This window comes from Notechis scutatus, chromosome 1, assembly GCF_049901735.1.
Source record: "Notechis scutatus isolate UNSWTSFEM ecotype Mainland chromosome 1, rNotScu1.2, whole genome shotgun sequence".
In the NCBI taxonomy this organism is placed as follows: Eukaryota; Metazoa; Chordata; class Lepidosauria; order Squamata; family Elapidae; genus Notechis; species Notechis scutatus.
The window spans coordinates 116,318,907-116,344,984 of record NC_142009.1 but is presented as its reverse complement, the minus strand read 5'-3'; the positions used below and the strand labels follow the sequence as shown (position 1 = coordinate 116,344,984).

General features: G+C 35.2%; 1 protein-coding gene across 1 annotated transcript in view; it reads right to left on the bottom strand.

The window, feature by feature from the left end:
- SNAP91 (synaptosome associated protein 91) overlaps positions 1-26,078 on the bottom strand; it is a 90,537-nt gene that overhangs the window by 21,379 nt on the left and 43,080 nt on the right. The window contains exons 4-16 of the mRNA XM_087944065.1: positions 24,599-24,674; positions 22,669-22,771; positions 20,057-20,150; positions 19,450-19,561; positions 18,301-18,407; positions 17,020-17,061; positions 12,562-12,632; positions 11,464-11,469; positions 9,967-9,994; positions 6,201-6,310; positions 5,254-5,360; positions 1,117-1,131; positions 782-952 (exon numbers count right to left, since the gene is read on the bottom strand). Of these exons, the coding sequence (XP_087800191.1) occupies positions 782-952; positions 1,117-1,131; positions 5,254-5,360; positions 6,201-6,310; positions 9,967-9,994; positions 11,464-11,469; positions 12,562-12,632; positions 17,020-17,061; positions 18,301-18,407; positions 19,450-19,561; positions 20,057-20,150; positions 22,669-22,771; positions 24,599-24,674 (1,042 nt within the window). The remainder of the gene's footprint in view (positions 1-781; positions 953-1,116; positions 1,132-5,253; positions 5,361-6,200; positions 6,311-9,966; positions 9,995-11,463; positions 11,470-12,561; positions 12,633-17,019; positions 17,062-18,300; positions 18,408-19,449; positions 19,562-20,056; positions 20,151-22,668; positions 22,772-24,598; positions 24,675-26,078) is intronic.

Sequence of the window (26,078 nt, the reverse complement as noted above, 5' to 3'; positions counted from 1 at the left end):
AAACAGGAAGCTATACCCTAAAAGTCACACTGAAATGCTGAAAGCAGATACTGAAAATGGGATAAAATTTCACAGCTGTTATATTGGAAACATTTTGCTTACCTGAAGAATCACTAAATCGATGTATGTATGTATATTTGTTTTATAGTATGTACTTTTCCTCCTGAAAAACTTTTATCTTGTCAAATTATATTATTCTGCAGACTACAACTTACCAGATAAGGCAAGAGAAGGGCCAACCTCCTCACCCCAGTTTAGCATAACATGGTTAATGGTGATAAGTGTAGCAATACCAATAGATCTATTTCTCCCATTCAGAGAAAGAAACCTCTACAATATTTATAACTGGCATCTCTGGTGGGCAGATTTTTTGCTTAATTATCCAAAGTTCAATTTGCTTCAGAAGGTATAGCTGATACATTTGGGGTAGTAAAGTCAGGTTGAATACAGCTTCAGAACAAGGGACCACTCTTAAGCAGAGAAGGGAAAAAAGATTAAGCTCTTCTACAGGTCTCAAACCGATTGCTATTCGCAAGGAAAGAGATTTACGCTGCTTAATATAACACATTTATGACAGGTAAGTTCATTCCACCCATGTTCCTATGAAGATTACTTCCCATAATTATTTTTGCATGCGGTAACATGCACGTCCGGTCTCTTTTCAAAATTTTTATTAATGCTGTAGGTGAGATGAAGAAAGCTACCAACACCGACCAATGTTTCCTTCATCCTCCCCGTGTTTCAGTCGAGAAAGTGGTAGTGAATAAATCAGCTAACTAACCTCCAAAGAGATCCACCTCAGCCGCAGCAGCCGGAGGAACAGCACCAGTGGTAGTTGCAGAAGTAGTTGCTGTGTCAGCAGTTGCAGCAGGAGGAGCTAGGATGGGTTCTGGTGCAAATGGATCTGAAATCTGTGGTTCAGAGGTAACACTGGAAAATCCAGCCAAACTGTCTACATGCGTCCATACAGGAAGATCAAACAGGAACAGTAAGCAGAAAAGGCCAAAGTAATACTAGATTGCACAGTAAAATATATTGAACAGAGACAGGCCTAGTCTAATTGAACATTTAAACATTTCAGCTGGAAGAACTGCTTAGAAATCAAGCATTACTCACCCTCTCCCAGGAGGTCTGTAACATGTCCGTTAAAAGACAGCATTGTAAAGAAATAAAGAGGGTTAAGAAAGTCAACATGCATGCTACTCAGCAGTCACTCTCTGCCAATACGGGGTTATTCCAAATCAGCAGGATGCTGATCTAAGTCCAGGTATGTCACAGGTATTGGCATGCAGTTTTACATGATGCTGTCACTTTTCCTTTTCCAAAGCTAGAAACAAAGACTTAAGTGACTAAGGCTTATCTCAACCCATCTCTGACACAGCCTTACCCAACTACAAACTACTGTTGACAGGAAGAATTAACTTGATATATATTTTGCAAATATTAATAATTATTTTAATTAATTATTAAATTAATAATTGATACCAGAAGTATTTCACGAGAAGAGTACTATACTCCTCTGCTCGCAACAGAATACCCGATATCACCAGGCTTGAAATTTTGGGCTTGGACAACCTTGAACTACGCCGTCTACAGTTGGACTTAAGCGTAGTACACAAAATTTTCTGCTACAATGTCCTACCAGTCAGTGACTACTTCAGCTTCAATTGCAACAATACAAGAGCACACAACAGATACAAACTCAATGTAAAATGCTCCAAACTTGATTGCAGAAAGTACGATTTCAGCAACAGAATGGTCAATGCCTGGAATGCACTATCTGACTCTGTTGTTACATCCTCTAACCCCCATTCCTTTAACCTTGAACTATCCACTATTCCTAAGAGGTCTGTAAGGTCTGTGCATAAGTCCACCATCGTGCCTACCATCCCTGTCGTATTGTCCCCATTTATCCATACCTATTTCCTGTATTCATACTCATGTTTATTCTTATAGCTATCATCTTGTAAGCGATTGACAAATCAAATAAACAAATAAAACAAAATAAAATAAAATAGCGATTAGTTTTTTTCAACACCATGAACCTGAAACTGCTTGAAGAAATGGCACAACACTTCACAACCCAACTGGTAACAAAAGCAGCAGAGAACATACTTTTAAAATCACATAACCAAGGCCGTTTAAAAAGTCTAGAATTAAACATCTCTGCTTGAATGCAAATTAACAATTCTAATAGTGGGTTTATCGTTTGGTTGTAATGAGCAATGACACCGAAGTCTTAAAACTGTTTTTATTACACAGGTTTCCTGCATTTTATAGAAGTGTGTCATCCATCCACTGATAAATAGAAAAGGACTTTTCCCACCTTTGAAGCTGCAGAGGCGAGCAAAAATTGCCTGAATAGCTGTTCAATAATTCTTATCCCTTCCAGGTCAAGAGTGAAAAAAATTGCCTGAATAGCTGTTCAATAATTCTTATCTCTTCCAGGTCAAGAGTGAAAAAAATTGCCTGAATAGCTGTTCAATAATTCTTATCCCTTCCAGGTCAAGAGTGAAAAAAATTATAAGCTTATTTGTGAATTTGGAAAGGAGACCCATAATGCAACCACGTAAACATTGTGAAGCAAAGGAGGCAGCAGCTTTGGGATTTACAGAAACTCTCTCATTGCCATTTCTGCCCTGTGCTTCCAACAAAAGTTGTGACAATTTCCCTCTGGAAAATTCTCTCCTTGTTCCAGAAATTGTCCAATTGATGTTAATTAAGACTGTGCCTAGGAAGAAGCCATCCAACAATAGCAAGAGCAGCCAGAGCCTTAATTCTGGTATAGGATTTGTGATGACCATTGCCCAAACATGCCAATCTTGTTTTGGGTAGTGTGTATGGCCCATTTCCAGAGAAACATATTGTTTGATGGCTTCATAGGCAGCCCAGAACACTCCATACTATGCTAACTGAGCAAACAGGGGAAAGAAGTCTCCAGTTCTTGGGTAGTCAATGCCAAGTTCTGGTCAGACTTGGCCATGTTTCTCAGCAATATGTTTGGCTGTCTGGTTGATTTGATGGCTCTGATGTCTATGTGTGATTGCATGCACATGTTCTCCATTCATGTTCTTGTGTACTAAAGGTACACAGTTCTTTAATGCATTTTGCTGCAAAGCCACATTTGAACTTGTTGGTTGGCTTGTTTGCTGCAGTTCTGTCTTCTCAGATACTTTAAGGAGAAAAAATTATTGTTAACTGAGGGTGAGTAGATTATTGCTTTTGTACTGCCGCTTATCTCAATATTATCACCATTCGTTATTATCAGTTGATGGATTTTGGGAATTATGATCATGAAAATCTTTTGACAGTAATTAGCTAATTCATCTAGTATCACTGATCATCAATAGCAATTTCCCTAAATTACAGTTTTTAAACATTAAATAGCAATAGCACTTAGACTTATATACTGCTTTATAGTACTTTATACAGCCCTCTCTAAGAGGTTTACAGAGTCAGCATATTGCCCCCAACAATTTGAATCCTCATTTTACCCACCTTGGAAGGATGGAAGGCTGAGTCAACCTGGAGCCTGGTGGGATTTGAATTGCCATATTGTAGGCAGCTGGCTGCAGAAGTAGCTTGCAGTAGTGCACTCTAACCACTGCGCCACAGAGGCTCCTAAATGTAGTGCTGTCCTTTAGAACCCATAGAAAAGCTACATCTTTGATCAATCCTAACAAAAACTCTCCGCTCCCCCCAGAAAGGAATTGTTCTCTAAAACTATCCCAGATTGAGCACTACTTGTTTCTAGAGAAAGTACTGCATCTTCTATAATTGTCAAAATCGAAAATTAGATCCTGCAGGAATACAATCCCTCCCTTCACTGTTGGAGCAGTGTTGATGTAGGTATAGGATTAAAAATAAATTTCCCCTCATCCTTCCTGGAAAGACTCTTGAGATAACTCAGATATATGCGGATGTACTGAACAATTCTTGCTTTGATAGGGCAAACTGGGGAAGGAAAAAGATAGCGAAAACAATATTTCATTAAGTCTCAGAAAGGAAAGACCTATCTGCATTGTTCTTTAGGATAGGGCATAAATGGGATATTACATTTTTTTTCTTTACATTTGACCTCCTGAGAGAACAGATGCATAGCCAGAGAAAGCATGCAGCTGACAATACATTTATTTCCTTCTCCTTTTTCCAACACTGCCAAAGCACGTATTAAACAAAAGCAATGAAATGAAGAAGATCTCTTGAATAGAACTCGCTTTACCACTATGAAGATTGAGGGAACCAATTCAAGTGGCAAAAGCTGAAGAGAGAGCACCCTAATTGTTTATATGTATACATTACATGTGACCTTATAGCCCAGAGGGCAAGAAGCAACCCTAGTTGGTTGTCCAAGTCTCTTGGCTTCTTTTTCTATTAGAGAATAAAGGCAGGTGTGCGCCACATAACTTGGCCGGCCACTCTCTTGGGTATAGTGAAGGATACCATTAAAAAATTTAACCCATAATACCGGTGTTAGTTTGCTGCAACAGACAAGGTTGCACCTTTGCACATTGTTAGAAACAATTTTAATGCCACTCATCAAGAAAAAATTATATAACTTAAAATGCTATTTTTAAATGACTAAAATCTTTCTGCCCTGTTGGTTTTATGATAGGTTCAATATTCTCAAAAGATGTTAAAAATGTTCTGAATTCCAACAGTACCCATTGTAGTTCCAACCTCCTGTATTTTGAATGGCAATTTAAAACATTCAGATTTTAAATGTTCACATTCCTTCTCCTTCAATAGAAGGAGAAAATTAAACCCAACAGATATCGGAATATAATATAACATAGTGCCAATAAAATGTAAAATGAGAAACACATTTTAGAATTTCTTTAAATTCAACCACAGGCTGGTCCATGAAACAAAACCTTCAGGATATGTTTGTTTGAAACATACAATGGAATAATGTAAATTATATTCAATTCAAAAATTGTATTCAAAAAGTTTATTCTGAAATTAAAATATGTTATAAAGATGAAACTTTAAAATTCATTATAATGGTATTTCCCCTTTCAAACTGAAGATTTCTAGAGATGTTAGACCACTTAGTTCTGATGGCTGGTAGGTGGAAATGTTGTAGTCTGACATATCCGGAGGCCTGAATGACTGAGAAAGTCCAATTTACAAAATTGCTGTAATCAGCACAAATAGTCTTAGACATATGAAGGTGGATTAAGAAAGCATGGTCAGCATTCCAGCTTTAGTCTGAAATTAAATGTTAGGGAACCATAATCATAAAGGTTTTACCTCCCCATGAAGTTGTTCCACCCGTGGGAGCTGCTGAAGCTGCTTGTGCGGAGCCAGATGTGAAATCTGGTTGAAGATCTAGAAGATCACTGGAGGGCTTGGAAGCACTATGGAAAGGGGGAAAAAAAGTAATTTGGATAAAAGTCATAAAAATAATTTTGAAGAATTAATTTGCAAGAGTTAAACAAACATAATGGCATATTTCAGAACATAATTAGAACAGTACAAATCGTTGTGACCTTATATCAACTTTCCCCAACCAAGTGTTTTCCAGATAAGTTAGGCTACAAAAGTCACAATTTGTAGATCAATAAAGCTCATTTATTCCTTATTAATCCACATTCCACAAAATTTTCAGGCAGAAAGAATTTGTAGGACATTTTGTAGGAATACCGTATGTCTACAGCCTGTTGGGATCTGTTCTCCCCCCTCTGAAAGAGAAACATTAAATTTTGAGGGTGGTTATGATTTGTACACTAAAGTTATACATACATGCTTTGGCTTTTGTTTGCAATGTATTTATAAAAAACGTCTTCTATCATTGAAGAAATTTAACAGAAACAAAAGCAGCAGCACATACTTTATAACATCTTGCATGTAGTGACCACAGTGGAGCCCAAAATGGCTGTTGTTAAGTGAGACATTTGTTAAGTGAGTTTTGCCCCATTTAATGACCTTTCTTGCCCCAGTTGCTAAGGGAATCACTGCAGTCGTTAACTTAGTAACATTACTTAAGTGAATCTGCTTTCCCCATTGACTTTGCTTGCCAGAAGGTCACAAAAGGTAACCACGTGACACAGCAACCGTCCTAAATATGAACCAATTGCCAAGCGCCTGAATTTAGATCACATGATCATGGAGATGATCACTAAATAATCTGTTTTCAGTCAAGGACTACCTGTACCAAATATTTTAAAAGTAAGTATCATAGCTGCAACCAAACTAACCTGACTGGAGCCGTCGTTGAAGATGTTGCAAAAAGATCAACTGGTGGAGATGTATCAATACTTTTTGCTGGGGTAGAATTGGGAGAGGTAACCGTTGTGGCCGGAGAAGACTGGAAAAGAAGAGCTGGTTAGGACATACCACATTTATTTGATTTATTTAAGAAAATTTACATGGCCACACACTCACTCTCAGCAACTCTGGGCAGCTTACAAAAAGGTGCAATAAAAAGGTGCAATTTTTATATGACACATTGTACTTAGATATCATTGTTGAATTATTTACTTCTGTCTTCTAAATATGCTTAAAAGGATAAATATCAATTGGGAGGGGGGAGAAGTTCACGAAATACCCCTCTTAATATTATATCCTTAGTAATTTCTTGTGAAACAGGTTGAAAGCAGGATAAAGAGCAGTAAAAGAGATTGGGGGAAAGTCAGTAGGATACAAGGAAGTTATAACCTTTAGATCCACTTCCCAGCAAGTCAGCATTAATACTTAGCTTCCTTCCTCAGATGGAAGGAAAGCCTGCAAATATATGCAGATTTTAATGGTGAACAAAAAGCTAAAATATCCCCATTTTTATAGGAAGTTTCCAAACCTGCACAGGCTCTCTCAAAAATTCTTTAGTAATATTACAACACAGTAACATGAACACTATTTAATCATTATGTAATAAACTTCAAATTCATTTTATAAAAATCATTCCATTTTAAAATTATTTTATTATTTTTGATAGCCCTTAAGGAAAAGAGCACATAGGCTAATATTAAAGAATCAAGAGCCAAAACAGGAATTACAGTATGAAAAGCATTTCAAAAAGTCTGCTGTGAACATGTCCCTTGAATTTTTGTTCACAACTTAGCATTATTTGGGGATCAATGACTAGTAAGATCTCAAATTTCCTGGCCAGCACAAAATTGGCATTTTGTCAAGATCCACGTAGGAAAAGAAAAAATTGTTGTTTCTCCAACAATACGGCCTCCCCCAATAGGAAGTCCCAGCATGTTTTATAGGCATGAAATGAAATTAAGCCCCTCCCCCCAAATTAAGGCCTATATTAAAACATGCGAAATGGGGGGGAATGGTGGGGGGGGCTTGCCGTTAGGAAGTACTTTTGTTGCACACCCGGATATGGTGCTGCCTGCGTTGACCCCGATACGAAGTGCCCCACCAACGCCGAGGTCAACATCCAAGCCGTCGCCGCCCACCCGCCTGAAGATGCAAGGGGGGGGGGGAATTAAGTCACCCTCGAAAAGACGGCCTAGACATTTTTTCGGGGCTCAAAAAAAAATAAGACCCGGCCTTATTATATGAGAAACATGGGTAGCAGTATATCTTTCCATCAAGAATGCTCCTTTGTTGTAAGAGTTCACATACATTTACAAAAACAGTACACTCCTAATGGAGGGCGCGTTTATGGAGTATAAATCTCTATACAATAAATGCCTCATTTAAAGGCTTCGAAGTCAAGTCTGTTTTAAAAGTTGGCTTTATCATAGTAGATATGATAAAATTCAAGTCCCACTGAAATCTTTTCTGGAAAAGTATTCAGCGTATACCTTAAAAGTTGGACAACCTTGTGGATAAAAGTGATGTTAATATGAAATATTTTGGACAGAAATTTTCATGTAGTTAATTATGTAGGAGGTGACAACTCTGAAATGTAGACTCTTTACTATGTTGTCAGGCAGCTGATGGACAGCAATAGGACCTTTGATTCTGGAATGTTGAATGAAACATTGTAAGACAGGCTTTTGTGTACTATATGAAACATTAAGTGTGGTAAGAGAGGCCTACTATATCATCTAAGTCCATTTGTTCAGGATATGGTAGTAACCTTCAACCATTGTATCAGAACTATAAAACACTCTGCTTTGCCATGCCTTTAGGAAAGAAATTAAAATATTTTCATCCAAACCTTTGAATTACTGATTATTCTTGTTGATTTTTTTTTTCAACTGGATTTTAACTCTTTAAAATTATTCAGCTTTTGTTTTGTCTGTTACCGAGAGGGATTTCAATACTAAATATTCTGCATCTATATTTGGCTGTTAGGAAAACTGCACAGTGTTGATAAAAGACAGCATGGGTTTTTATATAAAGAATCTGCTATGAAATCATCATAAAATGTATTAGTGAGAAGGCAGTCTTAGATTTAATCCTAAAAAGTATTTCCAACCTTATTTAAAAACTCTATTACCAAAGCAGTCTTAGCCACCAACCTCAAAGCTGTCAAATTTGAATCTATAGTAACTAGGAAATGTCCAAGAAACCACTATGTTTCACATTTTTGTTTCACAGTAGGAAATTTTTCCATTCAATTATTTTCGAAGTTAAATCATGCATGAAACCTCATGTAGAATGAATTTTTAAAAAGCTTTTAAAAATATAACCTTCAACATGTCCAGTAGAATGTCAGAAGAGCTTATAAGCATGGAAATTACTTTAAAAAGGGTACATTTGTAATGTGAAAAATAGGTTAAGAGCGTTATTACAAAATAGCTGGCAGGAAGAACAATTATAAATACCACAGACAAACATATCCATTGCTCAAAGTGTAGTTTGCTGGCTCCTCACCCACCTATTCTAGCCCAGTGAATTTCTTTAGATTGGGTTTAAAATTGTCACACATAGGGCAAAGAAAAGCTAATTCTTTCCCTTTTTTGTTGGTTTTTTTTTTATAGCTGACAAAGAAGTAACTCTGTTTTGTGCTCACTACAGAACACAACTCTGTGTCCACTATAGTCCAAGTCCTGTTTCACATTAAACCAAAGCCCAATTTGGCTTATTAGCATGTTGTGTGAATGTGTTCATTACACAATGATATGTGCACTTCCAAGGCAGATTTCTTAGCTGTTATCATGTGCACTTGTGGCGCAGTAAGTAATACTCATTTCGCCAGGCACACTTATTTTCAATTTCCCGTGCCCTAAAATATTGCAGCCTAAATTCTAAGATGATACTGGTGAAAGACAGGACAGCACATGATTAAATCCAATGAATGTACATTTTCTCCCTTAAAATTTAATTGCTGGTTATAAATTCACTCGTCATGCAGTCCTTATATCTTACTTTTGAGTGTGTCAGAGAAGGTGTGCAAGGGTGTGCAACATGTGCTGTATTTGATCAGGGAGTGTATATTGCTCTACAAAAGTGGCTAAACACAGTGTTAATGCAGAGGGGCTGTAGATGAAGCATTGGTGGGGAAGATCTACACTGGCAACTTACAATCTTTGTAAGACTTTCTGGAGATGCTGGCATGGAAAGTTTTCAAATGATGATCCCATGATTTCAGGGTGCTTAGCAATCTCGCGTTAAGTACCATCTTGCAATTTCATGACTCCGGGTAGGCCGGGATGCCCAGAACCTTCAATACCAATTTTAATCTCCATTCATTCTGTGCTGTTGTAACCCGGAACTCATGCTCATGATTCAAAGACTACCTATATTACATAATGTTTGAATCCAGGGAAGCTAGTCTCCCTTTGGTGCCACTGAAATCCCAGCTATTTCAATGAGGCTTGATTTCCTAAGGATACATGCTTATGTTTGATTCTGTAGTTTAATCTTCTGGAAAGAAGTCACGGTGGAAAGAGGCCAACCTGCGTAATATTTTTCACATAGAATTGAAAAGTAATATAGGTGTGTGGGATGTAAACTAGAAGAGATCAAATATCAATTTTATACATTCTTACAAAGCACAAGACTTCTCTAGTTTACATACTTAATTGAAGACTCAAGTAGTAATATCAATTTTTAGATTACCTTGCCCAAGGGGGAAGGAGCACCAGACCTAGAAGAATTAAAATAAGAAAATATGATTCAGGAATAGACTTTATTTGCTAGTTGTAAACTCACAAAAAAATCTGGCAGACTGTTATAAATATAATTTTAAACAATAGTGATTGCCTATGCAATTGCAAAACAAATGTTTTGTTTTAAAAACAGATGGGAAAACATATTAAAAATAGGAACTACTCGTTTCTTCTCAAACCTTTTTTCATTGCTCTTTTTTAAAGTGGAAGAAAATATTTAAAATATTCTCTAATAATTTCACTTTAAATCAAACATAAAATGGTTAAAATGTGAAATTAATTGATCTGTTTGGATATCATGGCAAATCACCATATAAGTGCCCATGAAAATGATAAAAAGATAAAGGATCAGGACAAATAGAAATGTTTATTGTACTTCAGAAAAAGCTGACTTAAATATGTATTTATCTTAATCTTACCCCTGCTAAATATTGCCCTAACTGCAACAGTGACATTTATTTTGTTTAAAAGCAAATAGTGATGGTGTCACCAAAAATAAGAGCTATTGTATTCTCAGAATTCACTAGTTTGGTTTTCATTTTTAGTTTTACATTTTGTTGAGCTATGTTTTAAAAAACAATAGCCTCTTTCAAGAACAGATTCATTCCTAAGTAATCAAACATGCAGTATTTTTGGCAACAATACAGAAGTAGTTTTACGTTGTTTATTTTCCAGAATTTGTTTTTTAGTTCTTACTCTTATCTTCCTGATGCTGTAGTCTCTCATTCAAATATTAATTTAGCTTTTCAGGAAACCTTGGCTAACACGATCTAATCTTGATATGGCTATATTTTAAAGTAAATTAATAATTTTGTAGATATTAGCTGTATAAAAGTATATTTTTAATTCTGTGAATTGTGTAGTTTTATAACCTTATATTATACATGTAGTACTGCATATATTTATATTCATATCTATATAATTTAATTTGATATTTCTGAACTATCCATCCCCCCCTCTATATATATCTAAACCTTGCCCTAAATCCAACTCGTAAATTAGAGACTTATAATCTCCTAACAAAGTTCAATCAATACTTATTACCCAAATCTTTAAAAAAAAGTTTCTTTAACTTCCCTTTGATTTTGAATAGTTTATTAAAAAAGATTGAATGTGGGCTCTAATCACATCCACAAACCATTATAGGAGATTAATCTTTTTATCATTTAGTGCAAGGAGCTAAATAAAATCAGTGAGCCAGTAAGCCAGATAACAATTTAGCTAGCAGTATGAGTTTACAGTTAATTATCTTTTTAGAACAGAAATTATATTTTCAAAAATACTATAAACATGAAAATTACTATTGTGCTTCACAGGCATTTCATTTTCCAGAGTTCCAAAACAGCATGCCAATTACTGGTAAGAAACTAATATTCATAAAATATAAGCTTTCATTAAAGAGACTGATACACACAGGCATACACATTAGTGTATTAAGTTTACTTACCCATCACTAAATGGCAAAAGATCCATTATGCAAATAAAAGAGAGGGATACAGAAAAACAAGATCAGTAAATATGTCAGCCTATTTTAATTTCTTACAATTACTACTAACATTGGATGATAAAATGCAGACCATAAAAAAGTCTGCTTAGAGTACAACACAAGAGACTTTATATGTTAGCTTAAAAAGTGGTTATTTGTAGCATGTATTCTCAGGAGGAATTTCTGGAGTTCTGTTGGCCTTACATTAATTAGGATTACAACCTTGGTTAAACTTAACTGGACTATATTAGCTACCTATAATATTCAGACATATTTTACTTCAATTTCTGTGCAACACAAAGGCCAGATCTCCATTTGAATTAACATCATGTAATTGATTTTGGAATATGCAAAAAATGCAGAGATAAAAAGGAAGCAATTATTAATTTTATATAATCTCATCAATGCATCTAGTTTTTTTACTATACCAAGTGACAGAGCCAAATTCCAAGTGTACTATGTGATTGAAGAAACCCACTGATACAAACTACAAATTTCTATCTGTTTTAATCATTTATAATACCTGTAAATATTTACAATTGCAATCCTACATGGTCAAAGCTACCACGTGTAATAGCACACATCTACTTTGTGTTTCCCCATTACAGCTTCTTTCATCGGCTGGAAACATGACTGTTATGCCATTTTTGCTGCCCAGGACAAAGCAATCATATACTTCATACCAACAGGTAAGCAATAGTATCACAACACATATATGTACCACCCCTTCTGAAAGGAAGACTGGAGATAATGTTTTTGTGTGAAGAAGTATGTGTATAGATACTAGAGAAGTTCTATGTTTCTAATATTCCTTCAATAAGTGGTTATCAAATGCAAGCAATAAAGCTATCACAAAGCAATGAGAAATTCAGAAACAGAGACATACGTGTGGCTTATTACAATCATCAGTTGAGATCCTGTTTTGTGTTTACTATAGCATAATGAACGCTCAATGCTTTTTCTAGTAAGGAGCCAAAAACTTCACCAAGCAATGCTCATATTGATACACAGATTCTCTCCCCGCAACCTCTTTATATCAATCTATAAAATCCTTCATACTTGTTCCCAGGTTTCTTTCCTTCCAAAGTATTCAGATGCTGTTCAAGAGTCTCCATAAGACTACTGGGAGCCTAAAAATATAATGAACAGATGGATTTTAAACCAAAGAGCATTACAAAAAGCAACTGATGCAGAGCTCAAGAGGCATTTCCAGAGGTTTTTTTTTCTTTGAATTGATTATTTGCATGGATATGCTATTTATTTATTTGTTTGTTAAATTTATTTGCCGCCTATCCCACTTAATGCATAAAACAACTATGCAAAAGACCCCTTCCATGCTACTATGGGTTGTACATTATGCCGAAGTACATTTTTTGAAGGAAGAGGTTATTCGTTGGAATACAAGCTGAAACCAGAATGGGTATATATTAAACATTACGAATAGCGCAAATGTTAATCTTTATGAAAATATATGCATACATACCTAAAATACATATTCAATGAAAAATCTGACAATTTGTTCTCTGTAGAATTAGATCTGTAACACAGCAGCAAACTATACACTAAAATGGACACAAAATCTGAGGTCCTTATACTAGACCTTTCCTTCCTGTAATGTTAACCAATGCCTAGCACACTTCACTTTCTCATGTCTTAATAATATAAAGGAGGGGCATAAGACACAGAATGCATTACATATTAGAGGCTCTGAATACTGAAGGTTAGTGGTCGGAATTCTGTTTCTCATAAAACCTAGTTAATCCTTCAAAGTTTATGTTACTGGTCTGAATATTTCTTAGAAGCAACTTATGACGTACTTCAGAATTATTTTTCAGACCTGCTTGGGGCACATTTTAATTTTTTAAAGGATCATAAAGTAAGAGTTTTCCAGTCAGCCAATGTAAAAGCGATAATATAGGTATAATCGCCAACACTTCCCTTTTTTCCAAATGTTAAAGAAATATATTTCACATCCTCCTCTATAATGATATGCATTATATATGTTCTTCCTTTAATATATTGTTGTAATGGATCACTGAAGAATCCTGTTCTTCATCATAAGACAGAAAAGCAGTCAAATATTACAGTTTATCACCATTTCTGGAAATGTAAAAAGGCACTAATAAAATACTGAATACAAAATCATGAAATGTATCATAATTAGGAAATATGTTTCTAATCTTCCCAAAACAGATAATGAAGGGTTCAATTACAATCAAATTTTCCAATTTATTGATTCATAATGTGTTGATAAGGCACCAATTTTTTGAACCCACACATCTGTTGATTAGTTTATATAAATAGTTAGAACATATCTATTTAACAGTAAAATAAATATATAAATGAATATAAATAAAATAATATAAAAACAAAAAGTAGCCTTTATACTACTTCAAAGCATAATCAGAAATCTCCATTCATGAATCCATAGGAAGTTTGATGTATGGAATTTATATGAATTGATAAAGCCAAGTTTTCCTCAAGTTGATATGGATGCTTGAGAATGTCACGGATACATTTATGTTTTCTCTTGGCAGCAATTTTGAACTGGTTTGCCACTGCCTCTGTTTATTTGTTTTTTAATTTTCCAATCTAATCTTAATCTGTTACTCTGGGATTCCCTGGTGCTCTCCCATCCAAGCACCATTAGATCTGCCTTGCTTGATTTTTGAGATCAGCCAAGGTCAGCTAAGTGCTGCCATCTAGCTGGCCATTTTGGAAAATACTTTTGTAATTAAATGATTATGTAATTAAATGATTATTCAATAAGTCTAAACATTACTTGCAAACTGATAAACTTTCTGCACTTTTATTTTGCTTTTTGTCTTTTTCCACCATTTCAACTTCCTTTCTCCCTGCTTGTTTACTTTTTACTCATGTTATTGAAATTTAATAAATTACCTTAAAAACAAAAGAGAACATTAATCAAGGCCACTAACTTATTCTGTTCAAATTGAAAGATGCACAGTTAACTAGGTGGAGCAGACTTTTAGGGAAAATAAATGATTACGCTATTATTTATTTATTTATTTAGATATATATAACAATAGATCATCAACTATGCAACATGATTATGCATGTATTCAAAAGTCAAATTCTGTTCTTGTTTCGTTCATTTATATAGAAACCATTTTTTTACTCTGAATGTTTCACTACCTATGGCTATGGAACCTCAGCAAAACTTTTAAGAAACTGCAAACATGGTTCATATTCTAAACCATGTACAAGGACTTTCAAAACTGCTCATACACTACTTAACAGCAAGGATGTTAAGATATCCAAAAGAAAGCAAATGCTTTCAGCCTCCATGTTGTTTTAAACTACTGCTTTAGCTGCCCGCCAGCAACAGGAAAGCATTAAGTCATGGCATTGGCTTTTATGAGTGAGGAACATTCTATCTTGTCCTCACTGGATGATGATGGGAAAGTCTTCACTCTCTTTTACTGAATATAATACCAACAGCAGTCTTAAAAAGACCAGTGTGTCGAATTAAACCCCTGAACAATTTCCTAGTGCACTAAAATATGGGAAGATATATAAAATATATAAACACTGGAAGATATAAAAATTCTTATTCATGATTAAGGGATTTACAAAACCTCCTGTTTCAATTTAAACAAGATTACATTTCCAACACTCACTTTCTAACTATGATTGAGCATTATCACGTAAAAGCACAAAAGAAAAATGATAACCAAAGCAAGACAAGATACTTCATGTTCCTTTGAAGCTACAGTAATCATATATTCTGTCAAAAGAAAAACATAAGCAAAATGAGAATGGTAGCTGAATTTATTTACTGTACTTCGAACAATTTCTAGCACATTACTGTGAAAAAAGGCCAATGATTATTTTTATAGTTGTGCAACTTTATATCAGTATAATTTTAATTCTATCTACCTGTAATGTGTAATTAGAAATAAATCTGTTTCATTTATATGCAAAGTATTAAATTGTTATACTGATAGGATGCCATTGTAATGCTTGCAAGTACTTAGGTTAAATTTCTGCAGAAACTACTTTATTTTTGTCTAGCAACATACTTCATAAGTTTTTAAAATGTTGCTGAAATATTTGTATTTGCAATAAACAACATTTCCCCAATCCTTAAAGGTAGTTATTATCTCTTTATATTACCAATACAATGATAAATAATAACTGCACTCATGTACAAAGTAGAAATATGAATAAATTTTTTCATTTCTTTGTATTGAAGTATTTTACATGTAATAGTTCATAAGCAATTGGTTTTACTATGGTAACCCTAAACCTATCTCTTCCTTGGAAAGAAAACAATTAAGCGATGTTATGGACCAAGTCAAAGCACTAGATACAAATCCTAAAGAACTTCTTTTCTCAAGTGTACTATTTGCATTCTCAGACCTTCCAAAGGTACCGTATTTTTCAGAGTATAAGATGCACTTTTTCCACCTCCAAAAGTTGTTGGAAATGTCTGTGCGTCTTATACAGCGAATGTTGCTGAAGCCCAGCCCACCCACAGGCCCCTACCCTTTGGCCTCTGCCCCCCAGCAATTTACCTTCTTGCAGGAAACAGCAGCCTCTTTCACCTTCATCACAGCCTGATTAGCACAACCAGCTGATTGTCGGTTGGATTGGCCTCCTGATGATCAGCTGTTTCAGGCAGCAGGGATTGCCACTGCCTCTGTGCCGTCTCCACACACCCCATTTTCAGCCTCTGTGAGCCCTGTTTTCGGCCTCTGTTTGCCCCATTTTCCACCCGTTCCGATCCCTGCCGCCTGGAACGGGCTGAAAATGGGGCATGCGGAGGCAATAGGCGATGGCAATCGCTGCTGCCTGAAACAGCTGGTCATTGGGAGGCTGATCCAACTGACAATCAGCTGCTTGTGCTAATCGGACTGTGCTGAAGCTTAAACAGGCTGCAAGGAGGCAAATTGCTGGGAGGCAGAGGCAGATTTTCTTATCTTGTTTTCCTCCCCCAAAGCAAGGTGTGTCTTATACTTCGGAGCATCTTATACTCCGAAAAATACGATACTTTCTTTCAAAAGGCAACCGAACTTTCTTGTTTTGCTTGAAAACATTTTGCTTCTCATCCAAGAAGCTTCTTCAGTTCTGAAAGCTTCTTCAGTTCTGGTTTCATAACCGAATAAGTTTCTTGGATGAGATGCAAAACATCTTCAACCAAAACAAGGAAGCCCAGTTACCTTTTGAAAGGAAAGCACCTTTGGGACAACCATGACATGGATGATTGAGAATCTCCATAGACATTGCACTTTCAGAGATTGGGAACAAATTGTACCTCTAGAAAGGAGAAAAAGATGGAGGCTTTCATTATATACAGTATTTTTAAATACCCTAAAAATGGAAATTCTAATCTAGAAACAAACATATGATCAAACTATATTAGTCAAATGGTTGCCATTTTCAGGAAGCATATCTTTAAAATATTTAAAATAGTTAACGCTTTTAGGCTGCATGCTAAATGAACAGAACTTTTTTGTGTTACCTTTAATTACTGTCAAGCTGAATGCAACTTACTTGCGTGAGATCGGGAATATCGCCTTTGTCAATTCCAACTTGCTGTGGATCAAGGAAAAAATGAAAATAAAATGGTTTCTGTCAGAATATATTCATTAACTGGAATAGAGCTTCGTAACAAAGTCAGCCAATGAGAGCTGAATTGGGGGCTGAAACTTAAAGAGAGAATCTGGGCATGGTTTATCTCTGTTCTGTGCTCAGCTCTAAAGTGAAAGAGAAACTAGCCTGTCTTGCTTGCTTACTGGAAATGAGAGATCTGCTCTGAGCTACTGCTGCTTGTGTTTTTGCTTATGTTACCTTGAAAGAATCTACAAATGGTATTGTACTCATTTTATTATGTTAATAAAGAAGTTAATTATCCTGCTGAACCAGTCATCTGTGTATTTTCTGGACTTGAATTTATGCTGCAAACTCAGTTTCAAGTTTCACATTTGTGATCACAAACCAAAAAGCAATATAAATCATCAAGCAACAACAGGTGAACTGAATTAAGTGTAACATAGCTTATTACCATCTGACAGAGAGAAACTTCTAGAAGCTTTCAAGATTGAACACAGCCTTTTTGAGATAAGCCAGGCGAAAAAACAGATACTTTGCGGATTTCACAAATGCAACTCTGTTGTTGTAGATTGTAGTAATCAAATTTTATTTAAGTGATATTAATTAATTAATCAAATAAATAAACAAATTTATTTTCAAGTTTCTCTCTGGCCCATCTTATTGTAAACAATCCCAAGATTTTTAGTTGTTTTTTTAAATACATCTATTAGACTTATTGTACATCACTCAGAATCTTTTTGGAGTTTGGCTGTTTTAACAAATACAACAAAATCAACAAAATCAAGAAGAATTTTTCTTATGCTTGCTTTAATCTCTGGATTGGGTGGTCTTTAAGGCTTTCCTTAATACCGTTAATTCTTTCACACATTCTCCAAGTATATCTCTATTTATTTTATTTTATTTTACAGTTTGAGGCATAAGTCTCTGGGACTTTTTTTACACACTATGAAACATTCAGCTGAAAAATCATGCATACATTCAGTGTTGAAAACCAACCACCTGGTGAATACTTCCATTAATTGACTGTCATTTCTTTCAGTTTTAGGAATGTTCACTACTAGTTAAATCACAAATCAACATACTATCGTTTTAAACGTGTAACTGACATTAAATATAATCATTATCTCTTCCATCTTCGGCTGTTTTTCACAAAATTCAGTACATTGCATAATATTTGCAATCTTTACAGCCTATTGTTCTTTCTATGAACGTTTCACTTACCTCTGCAACTTTAAGAAATTCTGATACTCTCGTCATCCTAGTAAGAAACCGCTTATAAATTTCAAGGGCATCTTTGCACTGTCCTTTCTTCATTTCAAAAAACTTCTCTGGAAGAGATACATTCGACAATCTCAATCTCTAGTATTCTTCATAAGCAGAACATTTGAAGATTTGACATTTCACTATGAAGAAAAATCTTCATAAGTGATATTATTAAAAAGATGGCAGAAAGCAATTGTGGGCAGATTTGTTTTTTGTCCTATTCCACCCATCAAACTTCTATGAACGATCCCAATTTCAAGTTTTATTTTATAGTATTCCCTATTCCTTTTTCTTTCTTTAAATGGAAATTCCAGGAAAATGTGTTTCTAAGACAAAATCAATAATGAATTAAAAAAACCTTAGCTAGCTGAGTGTGTTTGCAACCATTTGCTTGGTACAACTTTTTTTTTTCTGATAGGAGCTATTTATTTGGGTGAAAGAACAAAAACATGAAAAGATGATCTGTGCCAAATAGGAAGTTTGCTTCATTAATATATTGCCAAAAGCGTATGTTAAAGTGCTTATCTAAGCATCACTAAATACAGTATTTGGACACAGCCAGATGTTTGTAATAAAAAACAAGCCTTCAATATTTAAAATAGCAAAATAAGACTTTGGCCTTGAATTTGCTACCTGGATTTCTGAGACTTATTCTTCCACTCTATTATTTTACAATAAGAGCCGTGGTGGCACAGTGGGTAGAATGCAGTACTGCAGGCTACTTCTGCTGCCTGCTGGCTGCTTGCAATTTGGCAGTTCGAGTCTCACTGGCTCAAGGTTGACTCAGCCTTCCAAAGTCAGTAAAATGAGGGCCCAGATTGTTGGGGGCCAACATGCTGACTCTGTAAACCTCTTAAAGGGGGCTGTAAAGCACTGTGAAGCGGTATATAAATCTAAGTGCTATTGCTATAATGATGCTGGTTCTTATTGCTTAATGCAAGTTGCCTAACTAAAGTGCTTGAGCATAGAGATGTTCCATGCCTGTGATTAGTTAGTTAGTCAGTCAGATTACAGTGTTTCTGGAAAAAAAAGATTTAATCTTCTTTTGAAAGAATATGACTAAAAATAATTTGGCCACAATCATAGGTCCAGAAAAGAATGACATACCTAATAAATTAATGACTCCATCATTGTAACAAGCAAAAAGCTTGATGAGATCTTTGAACAGAAGCATAAATGCAGCATTTATGACCCCATTTGTCAATTCATTTGGATGAACCTATATAAGAAAAGCCCATGATTCATTATAAACATACAACATTCAGACTAGCTTTTCTTTCAGCACAATGTAAAACATTAGCCAATCTATTTATTGTTAAGATTAAGGAGTCTAAACAGAAGTCTAAACAGAAAGTATGCTTCTGAAGATACAGTAAATTCAGCAATGCTAAACTACAAGAATGATCAGCTGAAGTTAGGCTGCTGAAACTAATAAAATCTAGATAAACCTAGTAAGAAATTGAATATTAATGCACATCACATCATTTTGAAGTTTACGCAACATTAATGGTGAAATGATGACACTTGGTTGTGACCTTCAATGAAGCGCAAAAAGGTAATTTAATCTTCAGTCTTCAGCTTTTTTTTTCTGCAGCTTGACAAAATGCAATCACTTTCCTTTTACAAGCTAAATGTTTCATGGTTTTGTAAAATATTCAAAGTAAGAAGCATTTTTCTATAACCATAAAAGTGTAAGGAAAATATAAGCACATACATCAAATTCAAGAAGTGCATCTATTTGTCCCTGTAATATTGGCATGCTCTTCAGTAGTTTTTCCGGGAGCATTGTCCTCATTACACCATCAGCCCTGAGGAAATAAAAGTAAACCCAATTTATATATCTTATTGTATAACAAATACTTTGAGGCATTCTGTAGCATTTAAAAAATATTCAATTCTGGATGAAATAGTCACATAATCATGCTTGTAATACTGTCATCTGAAATTATCATTAATATTGATAGACTACTGGAAATAAAGAAAAAAGAAATATTGTATCTAAATATTTATTATCATCAACTAGTAATGGTTAATTTTCAATCAACACTGTGTTAATATCATTGTACTGAAACAATATAACATATTAAGGTTTGTAAAAACATAAGGAAAAAAAGGGAAAGATTAGTCAAATATATTAATGGCAATTCAAATGCCACAAGAGGAGTTTTAACCTGATTAATAAATCTTCAAAATCTGTGGCCAAGCTCTTGGCATCTGCCAAAAATGGTATCATTTATAGGGAAAGGCTGATTAACATTATTTTATGTGATCAGTGTTTGATTTGCTATTTAAAAACTGAGTATGTTCTGTATTTTAGTCCTTTCTTCTTTGCATCATGATTTCTGTATTTTTTATATGTTAAAGTAATACTTAAAAAAACATATTGGATATGTAATCTCTGGAGTTTCTAGAGGTATAATCTGCTACTTGGCAAAAGACATTTCTCCAACATGAAACACTTTAATGAGTCTCTGTGTTTTGCCTGGGAGTCAGATGCAAAGTACTATTTTTCCCCCTATGAAAGTATTGGTAAGTAGCCACATAAGCCTGGAAATCAGAAAGGGAGAGTCCATCTGACAAGTAAAGAAAGGTTTAAGTTTTTGCTACAGCACATTAAATAAAAACTGGGAAGCTGCAATGATAATTGAAATTGAATAGGTGGTTAAAAAAACAAGTAATGTTATACCTAATATAAACTCTTGAGATTTTGATGTTTGCATAAACAATGGTTTCAATCAAAAGTCTTTCGCCATTTATTATAGGCCATTAGCACTAGGAAATGTGCAATGTGGCTGTAGAATCTTACATTAGTTAAAAATAAGTCCTGTATGAAATATGGCCACAAATCATAAGGGAACAAACCCTTTAGTGATCTATTCCATACACACTCAAATACTTTCTGATTGCATCAGGAACTATAGTGCAATGTTAAATAAACTATGTTTATTCTTATACCTGTATCTTGTAAGCGATTGACAAATCAAATCAAATCAAATCAAATAAATCAATAAATAAAATGTTCTCTTCAAGAGCTGGGTGCAAATCTGGTCTGCAGGAGTGCCTAACAAAGATCATCTCTTAAAACTAGGCTGATAGTCAAGCTCCCTCAAAGCCAATTTAGCTACAGAAACTGTTTCACTGAGAGTCTTTCCCCAAAGACATGCCCTTAGGTGAGAAAGTCCTATTTGATAAAGATAATGCATACACGATTCCAGTGATGGGATTCAAATATTTTTACTACTGGTTCTGGGGGCTTGGCAGGGGAAGGATAATGTAAAATCTCCAGTCAGAGGTGGTATTTGCTGTTTCTCCAAACTACTCAGAATTTCCGCTACCGGTTCTCCAGAACTGGTCAGAACCTGCTGAATACCACCTCTGCATGATTCCCTCACAAAGCAAAAAAGGCACAATGGATGTCTTTCAGTTTATTGCCAGAGTTTTACTATTTCCTGATGGATGCTCTGATGGCCATAAAACCCAAGCAGCAACTTAGATCAAAAGACTAAAAGTTGAGAGGAACAAGATCCAAGTACTAGAGGAGGAAGAAATCAAAGATGTTACTACTGAAACCATCAGAAGAAAACTAATGGAAAGAGACTGAATTCAATTTTTAAACAGAATATGGCGCGAGAGAAGACAGGAATCCTAGCAAAATGCTGGGCTCTTTAGACATTCTATTGCAGAGGTGTCAAACTCAAGGCCCATGGGCCGGATCCAGCCCATGGGGTGCTTAGATCTGGTCTGCAGGGCTGCCCTGGAAATAGTGAAGGATCAGCCTGCCGTGCCTCTGCTCTCCCCAAGCTCTATTTTTGGCTGTGACTGCCTCCTGTAACACTCTGCCAGCGAAAATGGACCTCTGTTTTCGCTGGCAGAGTGCTTGGGCCACTACAGGTGCCCCAACATGAGAGACGTTGAGCTAGCCATGCCCCCCTGGCCACACACACACACACACCCTTTGATGCGGTCCTCAATGAAATCGAGCTTGACACCTGTCTTCTATTGGATAAACACACAAAACAACCTATGTTATACTTAACAAATGGCAATACTTGCATGCCAGAATCCTTTTTAACACGTTTTCAGTTTGGTTCCTTTTTAATTATTCACACAAATATAATAACAGGAGATTGTTAGAAATAATTATAGCAACATTCAATTTGTTGTATTGAATAGTAGTATAATATATTTCAGATCTATTTACTTCATTCAATTTAGGTTAGGTTAGGTTAGGTTAGGGTAGGGTAGGACCGCACCAGAAATAATTACAGCAACATTCAATTAATTACTTTGCAACAACAATATTGATACTAAATAAGGACAACTTACCCCTTTTTTACTCTTGCAAAATCAAATGCCATTTGTCTGTATGAAAATGCTTTCTCATTCAAATATCTACTGTAGCGCCTGATAAAAGTTGACATATCGTATCCTAGAAAAAGAAACCATAATATGGAGAATTTTGATTTATTAATTTATTACAGTGAGTGAGAAAAAATAATAATGTTAATGATGCAAATCTATTGGGTATTTCAGACATTATTCCAACACTCTAAAAGTCTAAGTAATAGAAGGGCCACATACAGTAATTGCCTAGCTATTGACATCAAACCAATTGTTATCACCAATGTATTAGTACAGGGGTCAGCAACCTTTTGGACCTCAGGGACCACCAAACTCATAACACTAATATGAATCCAGCATGCTGCTCGCTGAAGCGCCTGGACTCCCACTGATGGGATGGGGTCCTTCAGGCACTTAGCTTGGCTGCCTGTTTCTGCAACCTTAAATACTCAAAGAGGCATTTGGACCCGCTTCCCACAGAAAACAAAACACCAGTTGCGCTGTGGCCCACCAAAATTTTCTCACAGACCACCAGTGGTCTGCGGCCCACTGGTTGGCGACCACTGTATTAATATAACATATATAGTTTTTTTAATTATTTCTCAATCAATGAATATTTCCCAAAATCTCTTCTTTAAATACAGGAGGTCACATTAATAAACCCCAAAAGAACAGAAGAGAGTATCTCATACATTTCAAGATACGATTAGTTTTGAATAACAGGCAATACTTGTTACAGTAATCACTGGTATACACATTCTGATCTAAAAATTTGTTAAACTAGAAAACTGTTGGATCAATGTGTATTGGATGCTGATAAAATAAGACAAGCTGCACTATATGATTGATAGGGCTATGACGAAAGAGTAAGAAGACAATTCCCCTATAAATATCCCTGCAATGTGTTCATGGAGTTTTGCTGCAGAGAAAGGTTTACATACAGTATAGCAGAATTATGCAATCTTTACACTGCCAGGATTTAATTCATAGAATCCTATATGAAGTTATTTGTTGACAGCCTTGGGGAAAGAGTACACTATTAAAACAACTTTTCGTCTTAGAAGGTTTTCCCCCCTTTTCATTTTTTCTTTGCACTGTCTCTTTTCCAATTAACCTGACTGTGGTATATTTAAACTTTTCTGTATTAAGAGAACAAGGCACCTACATTCCTCCTCAGATACTCACATCAACAAACCTCAAGTGACAGCCTGCCAAACCATATTTCAGAGGAATTAACAGATGTAAGGCTGCCTACAGATTTTTTTTTTTTTTTAACAAAACATGTTTACCAGGAATTGGAAACTTACACTAAACTGACTAGGTCTGACATCATAGCAAAGAATCAGTATAACAATCCTTTGCAGAGTGTTGAGCCTGGTATAAGTTCTTTGTTCCTTATTAAACAAAAATGACCATTCATTATTAAGCATTCAACTTTATCTTTTATTTTTATCCTCATTCGATATAGAGAACCATATCTGGAACAAACACATAAACACATACAAATACATTTACTTATATTAATGACACAATATTCATTATATTAAAGCCTTTTTTCCAGAGTATAAGTTTTTTATTACCTTCACACTGAGGACTAATTTTCATTTGTTTTCTTAAGAAAAATACTTTAAAAAAAGCGGAATTGTTTCATTTTAACTGTGACTTAAAGTAACAATGAGGTAGCATCTCAAAGTGCTTAGAAAGGCTATTTTGGTGTATTTAGAAAAGTACACAGAAATGCAGATTAAGAGCAAAGATAAATTTAACCTTTACTGTATAAGTTTATGATAAATATTTGCTTTAATCCAAATATGTAAACCTAAAACTATAAAAAAAAATGTTACGTTTCTGCTCATGTTATTTTCAGTAAATAAAATACCACACTAAACTTGATAAAGTGAATTGCTTTTCTCACCGTGTGATCCACTTTTGTCCAAAAAATTGCTGAGATTGAATAGTGTGTTTCTAGATGCCAAATATTGAATAAATCTCTAAGAGGAAGAAAAACAGAATAAAATGAATTATCTCTCTCTTCCTTTTTCACTACAGATCTCTAAACATATTTCATTTCTGCTGTAAAAAAAAACCACAAAAATTTCATTACATGATTAGTATCTAATTTGTATATATCTCTAGTTATATAAGCTTATATACAATTATCTAGACTCAGATGGTAAGTTCAAAAATCTGAATATGCACTGAATCCTCCCATATTAAAAAAAAGTTAAACCATTCATGTTGTATTAGACATACCAATGTTAGAAGTGAATTATTTGAACATATGACAAGTTTTAATCTAAAAATTTACAGACAACTGCATTTTACATACAGTCAGTACCTCTGATCATATGTAAAATGCAATTAACATATTGCTTCTTTGAACAACATTGACACAACAAGATTACTGCTAACATATACTAAACAACCATGTCTCGTTGGGTCATCCTTTCAAAGTTATTTCCTTACCTAAATAGAAAAACAGAATGGTCAACAGCAGGCAAAAAAGTAGTGGAAGCAACAGTGATTTCTGACTTCCTGCCGGCTTTCCCACTGACTTTCCTTGTGGAAATTTGGCAGGGAGCACCAGAAATCTCCTTCCCTTCCCTTCCCCTGCAGGCAGTAAAGGAAGCAGGTTGGGTGAGGGAGGGAAGGAGGGACTGTGAGACTAGTTAAGAAACTGTCATGCAACACTGGAAATAAAGATCAGGTTGAAGGATGCAGCAGCAGCCACCAGCACTGAAACAGCCATAACTTTCCAACTTTCATTACCTTGGGAGTCATTGAGCCACAAATTTTGGACAGATACTATAAATTAGTTCATTAGAGGTGCCTTGATTCAAAAATGCTTTCCCTAAGATGCACCATTTCTCCCACTTAAGACTACAACCTACTTCTTGGTAAACTAAAAAAATGCGGGATAGACAGCATCCCCACCAGATGGAGTCATAACTGGCTGATGAACTACACTCAGCATCTAATCCCAAATGGAACTATATCTATATGGAGGGAAACAAGCAGTGGGGTACCTCAAGGTGCCACTTTAGCCCCAGTACTCTTCAATATCTTTGTATTCTGAAAATTTTAGTGGTATATAGATTATATTAAGGAAAGCATTGTTTTCCATTTGAATTCCAATTCAGGAAACCGTAAGATCACATTTTACTATTATAGTACAAGAAATTATTCTGGATAAAAATAAAATAACAGTCTATAGTCTGAGTAAAAGAATAGAGACCCCACTCTGTTTATATGCTAGGTTTCCAAAAGAGCAAATAACGTGACCAATGTATAGAAATACTAGTTCACATAAAACTAAGTTCTCACTCTCCTCCAGTTTTAGATAAAGGAATTGTTTTCTTTTCTAGGCAAAAACTTATTGTGTATGGGGTATCAGC